At 41.1% G+C, this 20648-nt stretch overlaps 1 protein-coding gene across 3 annotated transcripts in view; it reads right to left on the bottom strand.

Annotated features, from left to right (window-relative positions):
- The window catches only part of SPOCK1 (SPARC (osteonectin), cwcv and kazal like domains proteoglycan 1), a 396815-nt gene that overhangs the window by 55113 nt on the left and 321054 nt on the right, over positions 1–20648 (bottom strand). For all 3 annotated transcript variants that reach the window (XM_053376868.1, XM_053376869.1, XM_053376870.1), the window contains exon 6: positions 15783–15897. In XM_053376868.1, the coding sequence (XP_053232843.1) occupies positions 15783–15897 (115 nt within the window). The remainder of the gene's footprint in view (positions 1–15782; positions 15898–20648) is intronic.

The following is a 20648-nucleotide window of genomic DNA, read 5'->3' as shown; positions in this document are numbered from 1 at the left end:
AATTGGGAAAGCTAATGGCAGCGATCGGGTAGCTGTGACACGAGCAGTTGTGTGCTGCGTTCCGGTGGGTGAGCAATTTTTGGCACCCCCCCAACAATCAGGTGGCAAATGCTGAAAATTGCTCACCTGCTGGAACAAAGTGCAAGTCTGAGATTTTAAGTGTGAGCCCGAGATTGGAAGCGGCAATTGTAAGCGACGTGAGCGGTTGTGTGCTGCGTTCTAGTGGGTGAGTGATTTTTGGCATCCCCCCCCAACAATCCAGTGGCCAATCGCCACTTACAATCTTGGGCTCATGCCAAAAAATCATTCACCTGTCCCCCCTCAGCACTACCCGTGTATAAGACGACCCTAAATTTTGAACCTCATTTTTGGGTCAAAAAAGCTCATCTTATACACGGAAAAATACGGTAATATGTACAACCACTTCTTGTTCTGATCAAGGAGCAAGATGGGAATCGGAAACGCTTCCCTGGGTTAGTTCAACATTGAGATTTTCCGGAACAGATCTGTTCAAGTGCTCTTGCCTATCCTCTTTCCCATTCACACGTTCTTGCTGACCATGGGGGTGGGCAAAAGGGACCCACGGTAGATCAGGGAAGCATGCATCCAACAAATGCCTTGGAGCATTTAAAGCCGTAGGCACCAACAGACAACCCAGTGGATAATTAAGACAAGGTCACATCTTTGTGAATTGTTAACTACCTAGTATTATTTTGCTACTACAAACTAACACATTAACAGTTGGACTATCAAAGGCATATTTAACCTAATCACCAAGGGAATTTTTAGATCTCTAACTTCCTTAAGCAGTTCTGAAAGCCCAAACAGACATCTTCTGGCAAGGCTTAAAATTGTAGCCCCCAGGTCAGCTTGATTTCTCCAGAGTACTTCCTCACATCCTGACCTAATGCTAAGGGCATTTTTCATACTTCAGTCCAACAGCAAAGCGCCATTTAATCCTGTTACAGGCTGGCATACTTGACTTGTAAGACAGAACCCTTTGCTTGTCTCCTCAGGGAAATAAACACTTCTAAAAGAGGTGTGGATTTGTAAAATGACTTAAACAAATATAACGGTCATGCTACTAGTGAGCCATTTAGTTCTCTGTTTCCCCACATAGATGACTATGACAAAAGGGGTGAGTTTTTATGTGCTCTTATACAAACTCATCTGTGACTTTATTTCTTTATTGCCCACATGTTCTCTAGGGAAGCCAATTTCTCTTTCAAGCAGCAATGACTCTACTAAGCCAAAATATCCAATTGCCAGTGGAGTCTTCACTTCACCTTTCATCACTGAAATCCCCTTGCGGAATGCTAGTTGTTTTCAAAAGACCAAAAAGGTGAAGGAGAAAAACAAATGGCAATTATCCCACAATTCTGAAGAGCCTAGAGACCTCTCTCTCTCTCTCTCTCTCTCTCTCTCTCTCTCTTACACACACACACACACACACACACACACACACACACACAATTAGTCTAAGAATATGCTGTGCTCAATGTAAATTGCTAAACACGACACATCTGCCCCAAGTACACTGAGCTGATAGATTATATATTTCTTTTTGAAACTATCTTTTGGAGGCTATTCACGAAGAAACACTTTTAAAGGGATAACCTGATGTATGTGCACAATTGTAACAATCATCAGCCCTGCTCTACAACTTTAAACCCGCAACACTGTTTTCTGAGAATCAACAACAGCTATTTTCCAAGGCTATAAGTTCAATTGCTCCATAGCATCATCTCCCAGGTGAGTTGGTGCCACATGGGATTCTTTCAGAGGGAGAAGTACCCACTGCAGCTATGCTGTCAAGAACACATGGCATTGCTCATGGGAATATAATTGTTCTCTATGGACTGATTCTGTTTCAAATGTTTTTCTTCTTTGGGAAAACCATTTCACCGGAGAAGCACAATATCCACATGGATTTGGAGGAGAGATCACGAAGCACTCTAGTCTCTAGATCACAGATCCCTCCTTTAAAATTCGTGTTCATTTGCATTCTGTTATTTTCATGGTTATTTTAGTTTTCTGCAGAGAGAAAACATTATGTCAGGTAAACGGTACTATGGTACTGAGTGAAGAACTAGCTGAAGAAAAGTGAAGTCTGCTTCCCTAGTCTTATCCTTTAGCAATTCTGCCATAATGATTGAATGTGATGATCTGGCAATCTCTCTGATTCTCAGACTAGTTACACCAGGTCTCCTTGTATAGCAGGCACCTCTGCTCACATTACTGCAGCTGAAGTCCAGAGTCAGAGATGAATCGTTAGCTAAAAATATTTCTCTTAGATAGTACAACAGAGATAGCACCTCAGGTGTGAGGGCCTGACGAACAGCAATTTCTCAGAATATGACAGACTGCACCATATCTAGTTCTGTTATCTCTCAAGCAGAGAACGAACTTGTGTATGCATAGGAGAGATTGACAAGCTGTTTGAAAACTGGCTATCATATTTTATTTCACCACTTGGGGGAGTAGGGATGGCTACCCTCTTTTCTTCTGAAAGGGCAAGTTTGATGTAAAGGTTTGTAGAGCTCCCAACAAGATGTTTGCTTTTATATCTTTCTCAGATTTAACTGTGGTTTTATACTCGCTCATCACTGCTAAAATGTTTTATATATGTGTTATTATTAATTAAATTTGTTAGTCGCTTTATCTTGCTCAGGGCAACCCAAAGCAACTTGCAATTCCCCCAACATAGATTCATTAACACTAAAGGGAGGGGGGAATACATTAGCAATATATACATTTTTCAAAACTAAAAAATGTATATATACTGTATACATTTTAAAACTAATTAACCAGGCAGCCCTGCTAATTATATCTTATATGCTGCATGTATTAGTATTCCATAGGGTAGGCACACTTGCATAAGTCACCAAAAGCACTATTTTCTGTCATTACTTCTAGCATTGTGTTCAGAGATTCAAAATAAAGGTTTAAAAGCTCTCACACATGGGACTGCTTTTCAGTGAAAAATGGAACAGCCATTTCCCTACCATCCTCCCGGCCCCGGCCTGCCTCTGCACCCACCAAAACAGTTGATAAACATGTTCCTTTTGGGTTTAACATCAGAGAACCTCACTGAGCAAAGAATCTGAATTAAAGTAGTTTTCTTTGAAGGGCATGAAGGATTGTTTTAAATCTCTACAATAATATCCCACTAGGGCAAAGCTCCATGCATAATCCATGCAACATTACAGACACAGCTTCAGAGTCCATATTGTTTTCCATCTTTCTGTGCTCTTTTCTATTGCTAGAAGAACTGTCTCACACAGTACTCAAAGCCTTCTATCAGGGAAAATAAATTGACTTGAAAATTATGAAGATGCTTGCTGGGGCAAGGCACATCTAATCATTGCCTGTATTAAAACTCCTAAAATATTATTTTTTATTCAAACCATATTTTCAGAGCCTGAGGCTGCTAAGTTGGCGTGTACAATAATCCAAGGCTTGGGGAATATTTCCATTAGCTGTGGTACTCCTTCAGTTAAGTTAAAATACCAGAATTGAAATAAGCGACTCACTGGGATGTTGTTGTCAGTTGCGCTTGGAAGTGCTCGCAAGCAAAGAAGAGTGCATTTTTTATCCCAGTACTTTAGGGATCAAAAACCAGCCAACAGAAATAATAGATGCAAACAATGTCTTAGAATAGTACGTATTAATCTCCACAACAAAGGGGCCACTTTACTCCCCTGGAAACAAGCAACTGGCATGTCAGCTCCAGTATGCTCCTTTTCTATTCTTAAATTGGTTCTGTGACTATATCCATGAGTTAACATCACTAATATAATATGAACTAAGTTTTATTCACTTAGTGTGCACACTCTTGTTATCTAGCACACTGGAATCTGGAAGTGCAACTGGGAGCTGTCACAAAAAATTGCAGTGTGAGGATACTTCCTTTCAGCTCTGTCAAGGGCGCCAGCCACTTCATTCCACCCCCTCCCCCATGGTTTACTGCCCCCCCAAAAAACTGGCAATACTCAATTGACATTCTGTGCCCACAGAGCATGCACAGTCCTCACTGGACTGTTTTGCAGCATTGTTGTTCGCCTCCTTAGGATTTGTTTCTGGTCATATGCAGCGACGGAGCATATGCCCGCGCTGCCCAGGGTGGGCGTGCTCCCGAGGGGGGCAGGGCATGGAGGGGGCCCTCCCAGGCACGGGATAGCGGCTCGGGTGCATGGAAAGGCGCGGGCGCCCTGCAGCCAGGGGCAGAGTGAGCCACCCACGGGGGTGGAGTGAGTCGCCGATGGCAGACATTTGGTGCGCTGCTCCCCCATGACTGCCAAATGTCACCCCTCTCAGCGAAGGCACCTGGGACGGTCCGCCCCCACCGCCCCCCTTCCTCGGCCCCTGGTCATAGGAGGGTCCTTTGTACTTCATTCAAGCATGCTGATCTCTCCTCTACAGATGGTATCATTTTGGCTACATAAGGACCAGAACTGAGACCCACTTTCATCTTAGCACCTGTGGTCCTGTGTGGACCCATGACATGGTGTAGGGGCTTATCTCAGGTCCCACACAAGGTATCCATAACACAAGGTGAACTGAGCTGGGGCTTTCTATGGAGTCACAAGCTTCTTCCTTGGATGAGATAGTCTCAGAGTCTATGTCAGATTGACTCCTGACAATAGGATTGTTTTGTTAGTGATCCTCTCCTAGAAAACAGCATGGTTTGGACGTCTTGTTCAAACTAATCCAAATCTAAAACTACTTGAAATAATAACTTCAGACTTATTGACAAATGTAAAGGTTTGTATGGACCCTTGGAATCATTGAGTTTCACTTGTCTTCATTTGTTTCGTGTGGTACTGTGGGTTGACATAATTTATAGTCCTCCTCCATGCCAGCTACCATGATATTTCTTACTCAGTATGTGTACTGTTAACAAAACCATGAATGGCAACAAGATAACAAGAGTCAATTGATAATCTTGTCTTTGTTATACCTTTGAGAAGTTTCATGATTATCAACTTTGCTTAAGTAAATTACAATCTCATTATTTGAGAAATTTCTTGGGGGGAGGTCAAATCCTGAGGCCTAACAAGGCATTTTGTTTGCTGGAGGATCAAAATTGCTTCCATCTTCATGAAGTTGAATCGTGCCCCCAAATCGTGGCATTCTTTTATTTTAATATTCAAATCTTCCAGTGTTGAGATGAGCTGGCATCAAAATATCATCATTATGAGACACCATAGGAGTAACTCACTGATCAGTCAACTCCTAAGCTGTACAGAATTTGTTATCTCCAATTTTGTGAGTTGAAGCAGTTGTAATGTGAACAGATGCTGAGCCATAAAAAGTGTATATGCAGCATAAATTATTTTTAAAGTTACGAAACTTACGATTTTAAAATTTATCATATCACAGTGTTATGCTTTGCTTTAATAAAATCTGTTCTAAATAGTCTTTCTGCTCAGGTCTCTACCATCATATTGGTTTGATTACAATAATCGCTGGCCAGGGCATAAGGCCATGACACCTTCCCAAGGACATTCTAGGAACTGTGACAACTGGGAATCTCAGCTGTCCTTATATATAACCTCCATGTTGTTGTTTATCAGGACGCATGCACATTCTTCCAAAATATTTGATAACATCCTAGCAGCAACATCACTGTTCTCAGGTATGTGATATATACTGTCTTTCATATACAGTCTGCCAAGAGCCATGGGCACAGCCAAGAGTTAGAACTGAAGAGCAAGTCAGAGCCAGCAGACAAATCAGGAGACATATCAGAACTGTAGGAAATATCAGGAGACAGAATCAAAGAGGAGTCATCACTTAAGAATAACCAAGGATCAGGAAGACCTTGTTGCTCAAATAAGGCTCAATTGAAACAGAAAAAGGCTTAATACTCCTTGCTACTACTTCCATTGATCAGCAGAGTCATTGAGAAGACTGTCACCTGCAGTTTAAGCCGGCAGTGTTTTTCCTTCTCCTTTTCCTTTTCAGAATCACAGTTCAGGGGAGTCTACAGGAAACTGGATCATCTGAAGGATTTGAACACACAATCTCCAATCTTTTACCAATAAGTCAAGTAAATGCCTAGTGTTCCTTTGGAAGGGAGACACAATCAATCCTGCCTCTTTGCAAGTGTATCTCTAGGAACACATAACTTAATACAACACTACGTTTTTGCATTCCCACTTTTTGCTTGTAAAACCTTCTACAACGTACCCTTGAAGAAAGCAATTGTGAAGCAATTCTGGGAGGTATGGCAGGGGCCATTTTTCACAGAAGCAAAGGAGAACCCAGATTTGCCACTGAGCGTACACTCAACATGGAGTCAGAGCCAGTCAATGCTCTTTGAGCAGTGTGCACCTATAGTATGATAATGTATTTCCTAGAGCAGATTTGCCACATTCCAAACATTTTATGCAACATGCAACATGTAAAGTGATACTAATAGTCAAATTTGTTTTAATTATGAAAGCTTGTACTATGAAATTAATCTTCAATAATACTCTGAGCCCAATCTAAATGTTATGGGCAGGAATCAAGAAACTAGTCCTGCTATCTAAAACCTGCTTACAGATTTCCACCAGTGCAGCAAGACTTCTCCCCTCTCCTCCCCCTGAGTGGCCTTACTCCCCCTGAAATTGGTTCAGAGGGGTCTGGAGAGCCCCTAGAGCATTATTATTATTATTATTATTATTATTATTATTATTATTATTATTATTATTTCATTGGTCCCTGAATTCACATTGCTCTGAATTTCATGTTTTCTAGTCCCCCACCCAAACAATGCATACTGAAAATGTATAGAGTGGTACCTCGGGTTAAGAAGTTAATTCGTTCTGGAGGTCCGTTCTTAACCTGAAACTGTTCTTAACCTGAGGTACCACTTTAGCTAATGGGGCCTCCTGCTGCTGCCATGCCACTGCCACGCGATTTCTGTTCTCATCCTGAAGCAAAGTTCTTAACCTGAGGTACTATTTCTGGGTTAGCGGAGTCTGTAACCTGAAGCATCTGTAACCCGAGGTACCACTGTATTAATGAAAAGTGCCCACAAAATACACATACACCAGGCAAAATTGCAGTACACAGGCTTTTACCCCAAATACTGGGGGGAGCGGGGGGAGAGAGAGAGAATGGAGAAAAACCCAGACTGACAGGTTTGTCCACCCCTAGTCTAGTCTTACATAAGTGTTTTATAACTTACTGTGAATACCTTTGAGACAGTTCAATATGCAAAATAGCCCCTGAAAAGTACACTTTGGCTCTCTTTTTCATCTTCGTGTAAAAGACAATCCTGTTCATACCAAGTGAAACAGCTCCTTTGATGGGCTGTTGAAAGTAAACAAACCTATTTTAATTTATTTTCTTTTTGTAAAGTATTAATATACCCTCTGGGAAAAACAGCATTACAAAGAGCAGGATCAATTCCAGGTTTATGCTTCGAAATGCAATAAAGCTTATTAGGCAGCCAGCGTTCCAGAATAAAACACCTACAATGGCACATACTTAGAGAAAGAGCATTTAAAGCATTTGTTTTCAATTTAACATTATGATCTGCCAACAATTTGGTATAATATCGGTGAGTGCCGCATCAGACACAGACAAAGTTACAGCTGCATGAAGAGAATTAATAATGTGCTGGAATTGGGAACCATTTTTTATAAAACGTACCCCACTGAAGCTATAAGAATTTTGAGGACCTTAAGCTTCATTCTTAGGTCTCTGAATAGTCTCTAACAATTACCGTATGTTGAAATATGAGTCAAAAAAGTAAAAAAATGAGACAAAGAGAAAGTTGGAAAGCCATGAACAGCCCACATATGCCAAAGCAGTATAATAGAATGGCCGTTGTTTAATTCTGTAGGGTGTCCTTTGAAGATATGACTCAAATGCATCATTAATAGGAGCTTTTAGGAAGGCTTTGGGGCAGAATCTCCCAAACTCATGAAGTAAGTTGGGTGGGAACTTTCAGTTAAGAGGTTTTGTGGCATTTCGAGGTGGAAGACAGGTGGCTGCCATAACACTTATGTTACTGAGTCATATGTTCAAAACATGCTGATTATTAAAGCTCTTTTTGATTTAAACTGGCTGTTCAGAAATTTGCTTTACAGTTCTTCACCACAATAATGGTATTGAAAGGGGAATTAGCCCAATAATTTAGCTTGAGTTGGTGTAGGTTACTTGAATGTATAGATTCTTGAAGGCTCCTCTTTCTCCTTTCTATAATACCTTCTTTAAAAAAGAAAGATAAAGCTGTTGTTCTAGGGCCTGTCAAAGTTTTCTGAGCAGAGGTCCTAAAGGTGTATGTCATCCTGCAGTATTCAGGCTCATGACATTTCGATTTCATGTCTGGGAAATTTTTTCTCTCTTGGTTCTGAAATACAGCACAACCACTTACTATATTCTGATGGATGTTAGGTAAATAATGCTGATTAAAGAAATTCCATTGAAATTGAATGGAAATGAGTTAACTGTCATTGATTAGCTCATAAAATGTAGCTGACTTGCAACTCAATAAAGGAGAAGACAGGTAGTTGAGCACAAACAATAGGATAGTCACTCCACCGTGAACAGGATGTGCACTTTGGTGTGTAACATTTAGAGGGGAAGACGTCAATATAACCTGTATCTGAATTCTTCTACAATGACTGGACTTTCAGACAGGAAGTTGGAAGATCGGTATGCCATAGACCTGTATGGCCCAAATGCTTCTTTTCCCCCATTTTCCTGATATGAATTAAAGCAGGAAGGGGCTGGACTGGGCCCACCTTTAGGCAGAGTAAGGAACCATCTCAGACAGTAGATGCTAGGTGGCAAGCACTGCCCTCTGAATGTTGTACCTGAACCCCCTGGATGCACACTCTTGTCAGAAGACAGAGCTGTATGTATCACATGGCCTGTCCTGCACCCCCATAACTGGTGCCTTCAGGTGCAATGGAGCAAACTGCCCCATTGCCACTTACTGCTGTTGGTGTAGTCACATAAATGTTATGTCGTAAAGACTGCTGTTGCTGAATTATTGCATATATCCATGTACAAATGAAATACACACAGAAACTGGTATTTTTAAAAAGTATAGTATAATACCACCTAGACACGCTAAAAAACGCAAAGTTAGAAAGACATAGGAAGTACTGTTATAGGTTAGTCTGGAGACAGAGGTTACAGAAGGGCATAAAAACAGATTGCCGAGTACACCGATTGCCATTTTAAAATTCAGCACTTGACAAGGTATATTCCTTTGGGATCGCCAGCGGTTTCTTCTTTAAGGGTCATCGCTTAATTTACAGTATTGCCCCTTCTTGTATTATACGCTAACTTTATGGAACTGAAATGTCACTTATTTAAGAGCTTGAGAGAGCTTAAAAAAAAAAGTTTTGCCTAGTGCCTGAAACTGAAGTTGTGGTAACAATAGATGCTTGTGAAATTTATTGTCATACACATTCTGTTCCCCTTCTGATAAAAGGTTGTGAGAAACAAAAGAAAATGAAAACAGCAAAACTACAACTGTAGCTTTGTACTTGTGCCAATTACAATTGTGCCAATTTTATAGCCTTACAAAACAAACATACCAATGGCAAATTAAGTTATTCTGTTGCTTAATTGCTATTACAGTAGTTCAACAGAAGCTGCAACACTGCCAGTAAGAGACTTATTCAGTAATGCTCATCTGCTTCCCTCCAGTGGCACATGAAGAACTCTCTAGAACTCTAATTTTTCCATAATGGCAGAAGACTTAGAGACACAAATATGATAAGGTGGGCCCTGGGTCTGGAAAGCCGAGGAGTCTTTACTCAACACTCTAATATCCAAATTACTGCAATGTGCTCTATGTGGGGTTGAGGACATTCCAAAAACTTCAGGTAGTGCATAATTCTTCTGTAAGGATGCTGACTAGCACATCTGTATGGAATCATGTTACATTTATTTTGATACATCTGCATTGGCTGGCTAAATGCTACTGGGCTCAATTTAAGAAGTTCACATTAGTTTGGGATCTGATGCAACACCTTCCCCTATCTGGCTCTGAGATCAGCAGAAGGGGCATTTCTCTTCTCACCAGCAGGGATTGTCCCTTATGTGGTTGCACAGAACAGGGCCTTCTCAGTAGTGGCACTCTGGCTGTGGAATTCCTTCTTCCTGGGCTTCTGACAATGCATCAAGACACATCTGTTCATCTGGCTTTTGATGAAAACTGGCTAGAATGTCCAGTGTTGTGAAGGTTGTGCATTTTAAGCTCCATTTTATGTTTGCTGCTATATCTTGCAGTGTTGTTTCAATAATTTGTTTAACTTTTTTTTCAGCTGGTGTCTCATTATCATCTTGCTAATTGCCCTGGGATCCATTTGATTGAAGGGCAATTTAAAAAGTTTAATAAATGAATGAATACCAAATCAGAGCAACCAAGGAACTTTGGACCATCTCCATAATATTTACTGTCATTCATGAGATACCCTGCCCCATTCCATTTTCTCTCTCTGCAACACACTGTGGTGCTGATTTGTGGGTAGATAGGGAGGCAAGTACTGCTCTGTGATTAACTCTCTCTTAGCACATAGGCTTGGACTAGAACCTCTCCAACACTATTAAATGACCACAGACTCTTGTTTTAAACTTCAGTATTCATTCCCTTGCCTTGCTGAAATATTTCCTGTACTGAATTTGTTGCAGGAAGCAGGGGGCATACTGTCTGAAAGGGCAGCTAACAAGAGCTGATTACAAATAAAACTTTATCTTTCAACAGCTGAGTTGGAAATGGTCACCAAAACAGACTGTAAGGCCTGGTGCTGTTGTTAATAATGAAGCACAGACCCCATGTTTTGATGAACTTCAAAGTTTGTGTGCCACAAGCAGGCAGGCAGGCAGAGAATGTGGATTAAACATTTGCTTTCACTTTAAAAAATATGCCATTTGTAATACAGCATCACTATGAGGGTTTTGCTTCTTGGAGAACTGAGCAAAATCCAATTTTCAAAACACAGGGACCAAAGAATACAATTTGCTTGTCTCTTCAAAGATTTTACTGCAGAATACCAGACAATGCAGAGAGCATATATCATTACAGTGACAAATCGTCCTTTAATTTTCCTTCTTACCATCTTATAATTCAAATGAAATGATTATTATGATGTGAATGCCTTAGTGATACTGGGAGCTGATGTTAACAGGGAGCTATTATTAAAGAAATTATTAGTCCAGTTTACCCTTCTTCAGACCAGAACTGTAATCAATCAGGCACTGCAGCTAATACACTTCCAGTCAACTCAATGGGGCTTGCAAAATAGATCCTGAAAGAGACCCACGAAAGATGTGCAGCATAATTTTTACAAATTTAGCTCCAATCAAATCATTCATTGTATGGGTCTCTGCAGCTAAATCAGGCCAGTGCTATATAATCTTGTCTCATGCAGGGCATACTGGTTTCCTTACTCCCAGGAAAGCTGCAGACTAAATGAATGAGCTACACCAAATTTCCTGCGCCACACATCAAATGTTAGTTAGCAGTAAGGGCCTGCAATGGTACTGTCCAAGGTCCTGTTTCTCCATTCCTGTCACCCCTTGACATGCAACAGGAAGCATTTGTGGACCGCAGGTGTTCCATGTCAGGTTCATGGTGTCCTTGTCAGCTCTGCAGCACCAACAGCACCAGACTTGGTATGGCCAAGGTGCCATACCACAAGCTGCAATGGTGGATCCGTTCAGATTCTAAATAAGGATGCCAAATCCAGCTGCCACTTCCCACCAGAGCCACTGACCTCCCATCAAGGTGAAAGTGGAATGTGCTTGCCTGATTGGAGGACAGAGAAGGGTATGTGAGTGTGGATAGAAACTAGCCTACTGTAAGATTCACATTCCTTCCTATGCCCACTTTTGCCTTTGTTGCTGCCCCGCTGGCCTGTGGCCATTGGAAGGTGGCCATCAGGCTGTTTTGCACCCCTAAGTTTGAAGCTCTGATTCTCTGATCTGAGGCTCCATGGAGATGCTCTAAGTTACTAAAAGCAATGTTTTATTTCAAAGCACACCTGTCAGGCCCCATTCACCTTGGTGGGAGTTGTGTTAGCTGCTTTCCTATAGTGGGATCTCTTGCCCCTAGAAAAACACATGAATTAAGAAGCCACATGGGCGGGATAAAATTGCACAACAGAATTTTGAGTAGAAGGGAAAGATCTGTAAGATGGTGGTTGCTTAAATTGCAAACATTTTCCAATAATATCATCTGAGATCCCCCCCTCAGGTAAGCCACACCGATACTGCTCTCTCTGTTTTTCATTCACATAGCATTTTTTTGGTTTTGTTTTTTTTAAGACTAATCTAATAGCACCCCGGAGATTAAATGTTTCTTTATACCTTTAACTTAGAATCATAATTGTGTTCAACTAAGTGCACATATGCGGAACAAGGTGGAAGCCTGAAAATTAGAAGTTTAAAATTACATATATTTAACTCATATAAATGGATTAAGAAAGCTTATGCAGCAGTTTGGTGAGGCATGCTTCCATTTTGCTCAGAACCCTGGCACTGTAATTCTGTTCAGTAGTTTCCCACTAAGATCCCTCTATTGAAGCACCGGTTTCAGCACTGCCTTCTTTTATTTCTGCTTAGCAATATGGTCATGTCTGAATAGATTTCACAAATTCAGCTTCTCATAAGTGATGGAAATACTGCATCACCTGTCAGCAAATTTCAGTTAAAGGAATTTTGTACCTGACACTCTTATTGAGAAAATAAATTAATCTCTGAGAGACTTTCTATTTACATTACCTCAGCACAAACTGGACCATGCTAATTACATAACAGAACTGCAGGCAGGACACCAAATTGCTAGCTTTATAGGGAGAGACATTATAAAATATTCTGTGCATAAGCGGGTGGGTGGGTGTGAAGTGGGAGATACTGCAAGTGGGCAGAGGCTAGTTCTCAAAGGCAATGTTAGAGATGCAGGAATTGCACAACCACCAGCAATAAGCCACATCAAGTTTTTTTTTGATCCCAGCCGTTTTGGCCAGAGAAATGTATCCTCCATGAGCAGACCATTGGTCCATCTAGCTCAATATTGTCTTCACTGACTGGCAATGGTTCTACAGTGTTTCAGGCAGTTGTGTTTCTCAGCTTTATCTATGGATGCCATAGATTTAATCTGGGACACTCTGCACGCAAAGCAGATACTCCATCACTGAGCCCTTCTGGCCCTTCTCAAAGATAAGGATGCTCGTTACAGTTCTTACTGCCACAGTTCTTAGTTATTCAAAAGAAGCAGCCATCTGCTTTCCCTAGCCAGCAAAGGCAGCAATATTGATCTGTGTGGGCACCTCCATTGCAAGAGGTGGGTGTAGCAGGAGAAAAAGCCTCACAGCAGTGGCATTGCTGTTGCTTACTAGAAGGAGGGAGAGCGAGGCAGAACTGAGGTTGGGGCTGTGTGAGCATAGTGGTAGGACTATTGGATTGGTGCCACTCACTGTTTCACCATCTCCATTCTGGTAGGCAGCCACAACAGTGCTGCTGGGAGGCTATTGCTATAGCTCCATCCCACTAGCCAATCTGCTTCTGGTCACTGCTGCCTACCTTGGTTGCCAGAAGAAGAAAACCTGACACCTTTGTGAGATGGCTGAGATAAGCAACACCCTTGTATTGTGATTGGCAAGAAAGAAGCAGGCCCCAGTCCTGGAATATCACTAGGCCATAACTTTAATTATTTACAGGCATCGGTGAATCAACAGAACACATTGGTTGTAGTGGGGGGTGGAAAGAAGGCCCTCATTTCTACCACTGCAATTTACTACAGGAGCTGGCCTTGCAGTCCATGCCACTTTTGAGTCCTTGGGACAATCAGTTAAAGCCCAAAACGTCATGGGTGTGGATTTTGACACCTGCATTGGCCACATGCCACATAAGAGAGCAGTACAGTGATTGGAAAAATGGGTAGATCAGTTACACACATGCACTAATTGTGAGAGTAACATACAGGATGGTCATTAAGAGAACCAACTCCAAAATAATCATTGTCTCAATCACTTGAGAAGTTGTGTTTCCAGAAAGAGAGTGAACACATCACAATGTGCTCTGCACAGCAGAATTAACTAATCAGAGATTCAAGCAAAACAAAAGCTTGCCCTGCTGAATACGTACATCCTGTCAAATTGCATTTATCAACCTAACGGTTATTAGAATTTATTCTGTTATGTGAATGAAATTGTGAGCTTAAAATGTCACTGGAGATTTATTAATATGATACAGCCTCTGATAAGGGCATGTGAAAGGGCATAGAGAGAGCAGATAATGTGAGGCAATGGGTGTGCATGTGTATTTGTTTAAGAGAAGAAAAAAAGAAAATAAAAATGTGGCAATTTATCAGTGAGGTTTTTTTTCCAAAACCATCCCAGCCACATCAGGGATTACTAAACACATGTGTAATATTGGGTGACCATACCATGGAAAATGCTTTCTCAAAATTTGATAAAATGTGGTGAACAGGGGAAATAATGATGCATTCTTTAAGAGGAGCAGCCAAATTAAATGCTGTTATTTAGAACAATAGCTGCAGCACAATATCATCTTCCTTGGGTCTAAAAAACAATAAAAAATAACAATACAATAAAGATATCCTTTTAGATATAGGTTGTTTTTTCTACAATTTTCAGTGAACAATTTAGAATCTTGGAAAATCAGGGTTCTGAATCACACAAGGAACCTACATGAGTAGAAAAATCTCCCTACCCAGAAGTTATTCTTTGAACTAATGTAGGGCAAAGGGGCAATGATGGGTTATTCGCCAGTGTGCTCATCCTCACAAACCCTCATCGTGTTAATGATTTGGAAACCTAAACAGGGCTGGCATGTGTCCTCATTGGGCTCATTAGTGACGTGAGAGAGGAAAATCAGAGGCCATTGGTGGAGGTGGCAATAAGTGAAGGCTTAGGATAGACATATACACTCTGTTTTCTTCTATTCCATTAGCTGGGAATGCTGCAATGGTCTCTGGGCTTGCCACTCTGCTGATTGCCCAGTTAGTATTTTTTAACACACCTGTTGATGGCGTTCCGCATAGTTTGAGACACACTGAATGTTTGAGAAACAAGAAATGTTCTTAGAACTCATGCAGAACAGTAGTCCTAACTCTTAGTAGACTCAGGGGCTGCCTTTAGCTGAAACATGCATTTGGTGACCCACTTCCTAATTTTCAAACATTTATTTGCATGGTGATAGTGCTGCAACCCACTTTCAGACTGCAATCTTATACTACAGAACTTACGTGAGAGTAAGCTCCACATTGAACTTAACAGGACTTTCTTCTAGACATGTATAGGATTTCGCTGTATAGCGTGTCCCAAAACACGTCAAAGACAGATGGTCTAAAAAAGTCAGAAAATTTCTGCAGAGGGTTCTACCAATAGGAAGTTGCATTTCTTCTCTCCGCAGCCCAGCCCTTGGTTCCCACACTGACAAAGCTGTTACACACATTCCTGCCACCTTCTTCTGATGCACTACCCATCACATGAACTTGCAGTAGCATTTCAATTCAACTGCAAGGCTCCAGTGACCCATTCAGTATTTGAAAATCACTCATCTAGGATTCCAGAATGCTTGGGCTAGAGGCCTTTTCCACGTTCTTCACAAGTCATAACAAAAGAGCCCCAGGACTTGCAATTCTATTGCCACCACATAGAACAGCGATATGCTTGAAAGTACGGTAAGTCTCACTGAACTTAGTGGATCTCTCTTTGGAGTAAATATGGATTGGACTGGACAGCATACCAACAGCAAAAGTAATTAGAAAGACATTTTATATCAAAGTCAACAGATCAACTCACCAGTTTTCTCAGCCTTGTGCTTTAGACTTTCCTGTCCCGGAAGGCATGGGCAAGGCCCTTCACAGCGAGCTGCAATGTTTTTGCCAGATGTGCACGCATGAAACTCCAACTTGCACTGTAATTGAAACAAAAACAAAACAAGGGCCTTTCATTTGAGGTAAAACAATTGTGGAGGGGGGGGGGAGGAAGAGAGAGAGAAATTACACATTGCCAAATAGTTAGGACCTTTGAGGTGGCAGTTGTTTCCTAAAGAGCTTATTTCCCAAAGAGTACCCATGTGCCTGGCCAATAGGGTATCACTGTACTTCACTGGGATTCCTTCTCCCTTTTCATGGTATGGCAGAACTCCAGTTTTGAGTGTTTGTTCAATAAAGAAAAAGTATTTTGCTTTAATATGTTGTGTTAAGGGCTTTCCATCCTTACACAAGCTCCAAAATGTCAGGAAATTACAAAAGCTAAGCTGCAGGTGTGTAATTTAGGCAACATTGATATGGTATGGTATTCTATAGTTCTGTAGTTAGTTTGATCTTCACCACTACTTTCGCGTTACAAGTGCAATTAGTACAATGTTGGTGTCCATGCCCTACAACCACTCTAGCCAATTTCTGCACATTCTATAGTTATTGAAGGTGCAGGAGAAGGCTTGAATTTGCAGGGTGGGTGGGTGGTGGCCAGTACTGGTAAGGCTGGTCTTCAAAAGTTGGAATGGAGAACAAAGAAATTCAGCAGATACAGCACAGTGTTACCACCTAAATCTTTTCCTTTTTTTGTGAAGACATTTCCCCTTCCTCCATGCCTCACAAACTATTTTTACTCATCTCTTGTGAATTCTTCTACCTGTCCTTTCACACCTAACATCTCACCTCTTGGCTGACCTGACCTCTAAGCTCTTCAAGAGTGAAGCCTATTCTATGAGAATCTTGTACTTCAGAGGCTAAGATTGGCCAAAAACTGCTGCCTAGCAACAATGGAATAATAGGTCCATTGACTAACATTGGCCAGGAAAAAGCATTTTTAATAACAATTAATATTACAGAACTCATAGGTGAAAGCAAATACTAGACATTCCTTTTGACCTAAATCAGCAGCCCATTTTCCAAAGCACACAGTGCACAGGAAGAAATCTTTATGGAGAACAACCCTGGCAAATTCTGTAGAAGAAAAACACATAATACCCTTTAACTCATTCAGAATAAGCCATTTCTTATATTTTCTACCCCAAATTTGTCACGGAGAGTCCTCAAATCTTCATTTCTTGTACTGGCAAGTTTCAAATCTATTTGTTGAGACATTTTTAAACTAAAAAAATTGTAGAACCTATTGACCCCTGATCTTTCATTATACTGATGGAATGCATTTACCCTTAACAACAAAACCTAAAATAGAATAAAATAAATAAATTGAAACAAAATACACTGTTACATATCTCTCTTCTCCTTTTCTCCAGTCCTTTTCTGGCTTTCTCACAGTCACACCCACAAAGTATAATTTCTTAACCGACCCAAATATGCCTGTCACTCACTCTCACTTCATCCAACATTCCATTCAACACCCCTCCACTTAATCTTCCCTCACAACAAGTTCATGCTGAGCATATGCATGACTAACATATGTGGCAAAAAAGCCCTTTTAATAAAAGCCACTAACAGGTTATACTATTAGGCAAAAACCAAAACAAAACACATGCTAGCCAATCATCTTGACCTAACACAACAAGCCTAATATAAAAACTGAAGATTGGGGGCAGTGAATAAGTCAGGATGACGATTAGAACAAAAGTAGAGGAAGACTTGGTCTGAGCCTAACATAACAGCATTAGGACTCCTTCATGAGCAGAAACACTGTACTTTCTACTATCCATATCTTCAAAGTGTAACCCAGTTTGTGGTAATAAAAAATACTGCCTTACTTGGAAGATAATCCAAATTGAGTCTAGCAACACAATCCTATGCATATCCATTCAGAAGTAGTCCTAAGGAGTTAAATGAAACTTATTCCTAGGCAAGTATGCATAGGATTTCAGGCTTAGATTATTACAACTCAGCCCTATGTTTACTCAGAAATAAGTTCCAAGGGCGTTCAGTGTGGCTTACCTCAAGCTAATATGCATAGGGTTGTGCTGTTAATTATTGCTCTGGTTTGATTTTTTTAAAAAAAGACTGAAGTCAATTTCTGATCCTATAAATTGTTTTGAATGATTTACAGAGTTGTTTTTATGGATTTTTACTGTTTTATTTTTTTAAAAAAGAAAGGAATACAAGCAGAGTATAAATCTTATGAAATACATAAATAGGTATGGTGGTTCCATTGAGGTGAGTCATGGGGTATTCCTTTTTGTGCAAAGTTTAAAAGGTCACAACCTTTTATTTTTACAGACTGGTGACACTGGAAGAGAGCGCATCAGTGATCCAGTGTTTCAACGCAGCATACTGTAGATTTAGTACTGAATGTTCCTGAAAGTTAAGCCGGTATATAAAGCATAACAATAATCTACTCTTGAGCATGGCTGATTTATTAGAGCACAGATCAGCACTGAGCTGAAATATTTGGTGTAAGGTGGAGATATTGGATATAAAAAACACCCCTTGCCAAACTCAACTATGCCCTGGCTATTTAGTCTGTAAATAACTAAAGTACCACCAGTGATATTCCTTTTCAAGCAGTGGTATTTGGTTGTTTGTATTTACACATTCTTGATAATAAAATTCAGCTGAGCAGAGGATATATGTTTTAGAGATGCCTTTTGTTTTATCATATTCAGAGAAATTGAGTTCCTCACATGAAATAAATTTGTGTTTGCAAATAGAAAGGTAGAGTATTAAAATGCTTGGGAGACAGTAATAACAGTGCAATCCCATATAGGTATACTCAGAAGTCAGTCCTATTGTGTTCAGTCAGGCTTACTCCTTAGTACATGTGTTTAAGGATGCAGCCTTACTGCTTTAAATTGGGGTTTAAGCATCCATTTAAGCATGCTTAGGACAGCAGCCCAAGAATCATGGCAAGGTTGGAAAGCAAGATGAACCAATCAGAAAACAGCAAGGCATATTCTGAACAATGACACAGTTCTTTTCTGTTCTGCCACAACAAAAGAGCAGAGTGAATGGAATAGGATGTTGTTACAAGATAAATGCCTCCTACTTTGAAAATACCATCAGTAGCTTGGTTCTGCTTGTGTGTAGTTTTGCTAAGAGGGCTCAGTCTTCCCAGGCTTTAATCTAGCAGCAGGAGACCATTATCTTCTGACAACGTTTTGTACCAATGACATTATCTCCTGGGCTCTTTCTGAACTTCAGAAGACCCTGGTGATTGCATACTCCCTATGATATTCTGTCCTTCAGATTTAGAAAATTCACTGACACAGCCAGCTATCTGCTTGAGGCTTTGTTCAGGAGATACTTTGTGATATTTTGCTTGCCTGCATGGTTCTGACAAGTGTGGCTACAACAGAACCACACGCAACTACCCTAAAGTGGACATCACCACTCACAAGAGGAAGGATATTTGAATGTTAAAAATAACAAAGCTACTCAAGGCATTTTAAGAGGAAGACAAAGACATTCTCGGGGGGGGGGGGGAGAAAACAAGAAAAAAAGATAGAAAAGGTCAGGATAAAAACAAAACTTTTGTGGGAAGGATAGAAACATGAGCCAACGGTCTTATTTCAAGACTAATTGCATCAAAGAAGGAGAAATTTCAGTGAGGGAAGGATGAACTCTCTCCCCCCCCCATTTGAATTCCCCCCTTCACTCCTCCCCTCTGTAATTAGACTTGAGAAAAATATTATAATGGTTCCAGAGGTAGTTTTAGGATGGTGTACTGGCACTGAGCACCTCACTGCAGGAGGTGCCACAAGAACTTTGTAGAAGGGAGCGAGAGAGAAAAATTTTAGTGTTGCATAGGGTGCTGCTGAAATTTGAGAGCCCAAAGTCTGCCACTGATGTTTCCCTTTTTCAAGTCCAATTGCTGTAGCAGTGTGCATGGAGGAGAATTGTGTGTCAAGGCCCCGAGCCCTCCCCCATTTGTTGAATAATAAAACACATGGACACCAGTATTTTAGGTTAATGGGCTGATGAAGGCCACAACTTTATTGGTTACAGCACGTGAGTGGTATTGGCTTAGACACTGGAATTGAACCAACTATATCTCACTCCTGCCTGCCATGTAGGTAGTCCAGTAAGGGTCAACCACCAGTAGGGGGAGCCCTGTTGATGTACATCAACTGAGAGCTCCCCTGGGTCATCAAGGCCCCCCGGATCCCTTTAACGGAATACTCTTAAAGAGGAGGGGCAGGTTGTGGCCTCCCCTCCCATGAACCAGGTTTTAGCAACCGAAGCATTAAGCAGATCCGGGGAAGGAGGAACAAGAGGGAGATCCCCCGGCCATGCGGCTGCTTAAATACAGTAAACCACGCCCCTCCGGCCAACCAGATTGTTTGGCTGGGGGCGTGACACGGCTGGAACTCCCCTATGGTACTGCCATGCCCCCGCTGTACACGATGAGAGCATGTGACCTGCCTGCAACACCCTCCACAGGGAAGTGGAGTGGCCTTGCTGCTGGATTACCATATTTTTCCATGTATAAGACTAGGTTCTTTTCCTTAAAAATAATGTCAAAAATTAGGGGGCGTCTTATACGTTATATCTGCCCCCATTTTCTTAAATCTGAGTCCCCCAAAATAGGGGGCATCTTATAGATGGAAAAATAAGGTAATTCCCCCTTTCACACCTGCACTCTCCAGGAAGATCATCCTATGCCCATTATGTTTTTTTGGGGGAAATGAAAATATCCACACCACTGCTGGGGGAGGGGGAGTTAGTGTATGTGTAGTTGCAGTGTGAGTGCGTATTTCAGTGGTTGCAATAA

The sequence above is a fragment of the Podarcis raffonei genome, chromosome 2 (genome assembly GCF_027172205.1).
Source record: "Podarcis raffonei isolate rPodRaf1 chromosome 2, rPodRaf1.pri, whole genome shotgun sequence".
Lineage (NCBI taxonomy): Eukaryota > Metazoa > Chordata > Lepidosauria > Squamata > Lacertidae > Podarcis > Podarcis raffonei.
The sequence above is the reverse complement of the archived record's forward strand: the minus strand, read 5'-3'. Positions and strand labels throughout refer to the sequence as shown.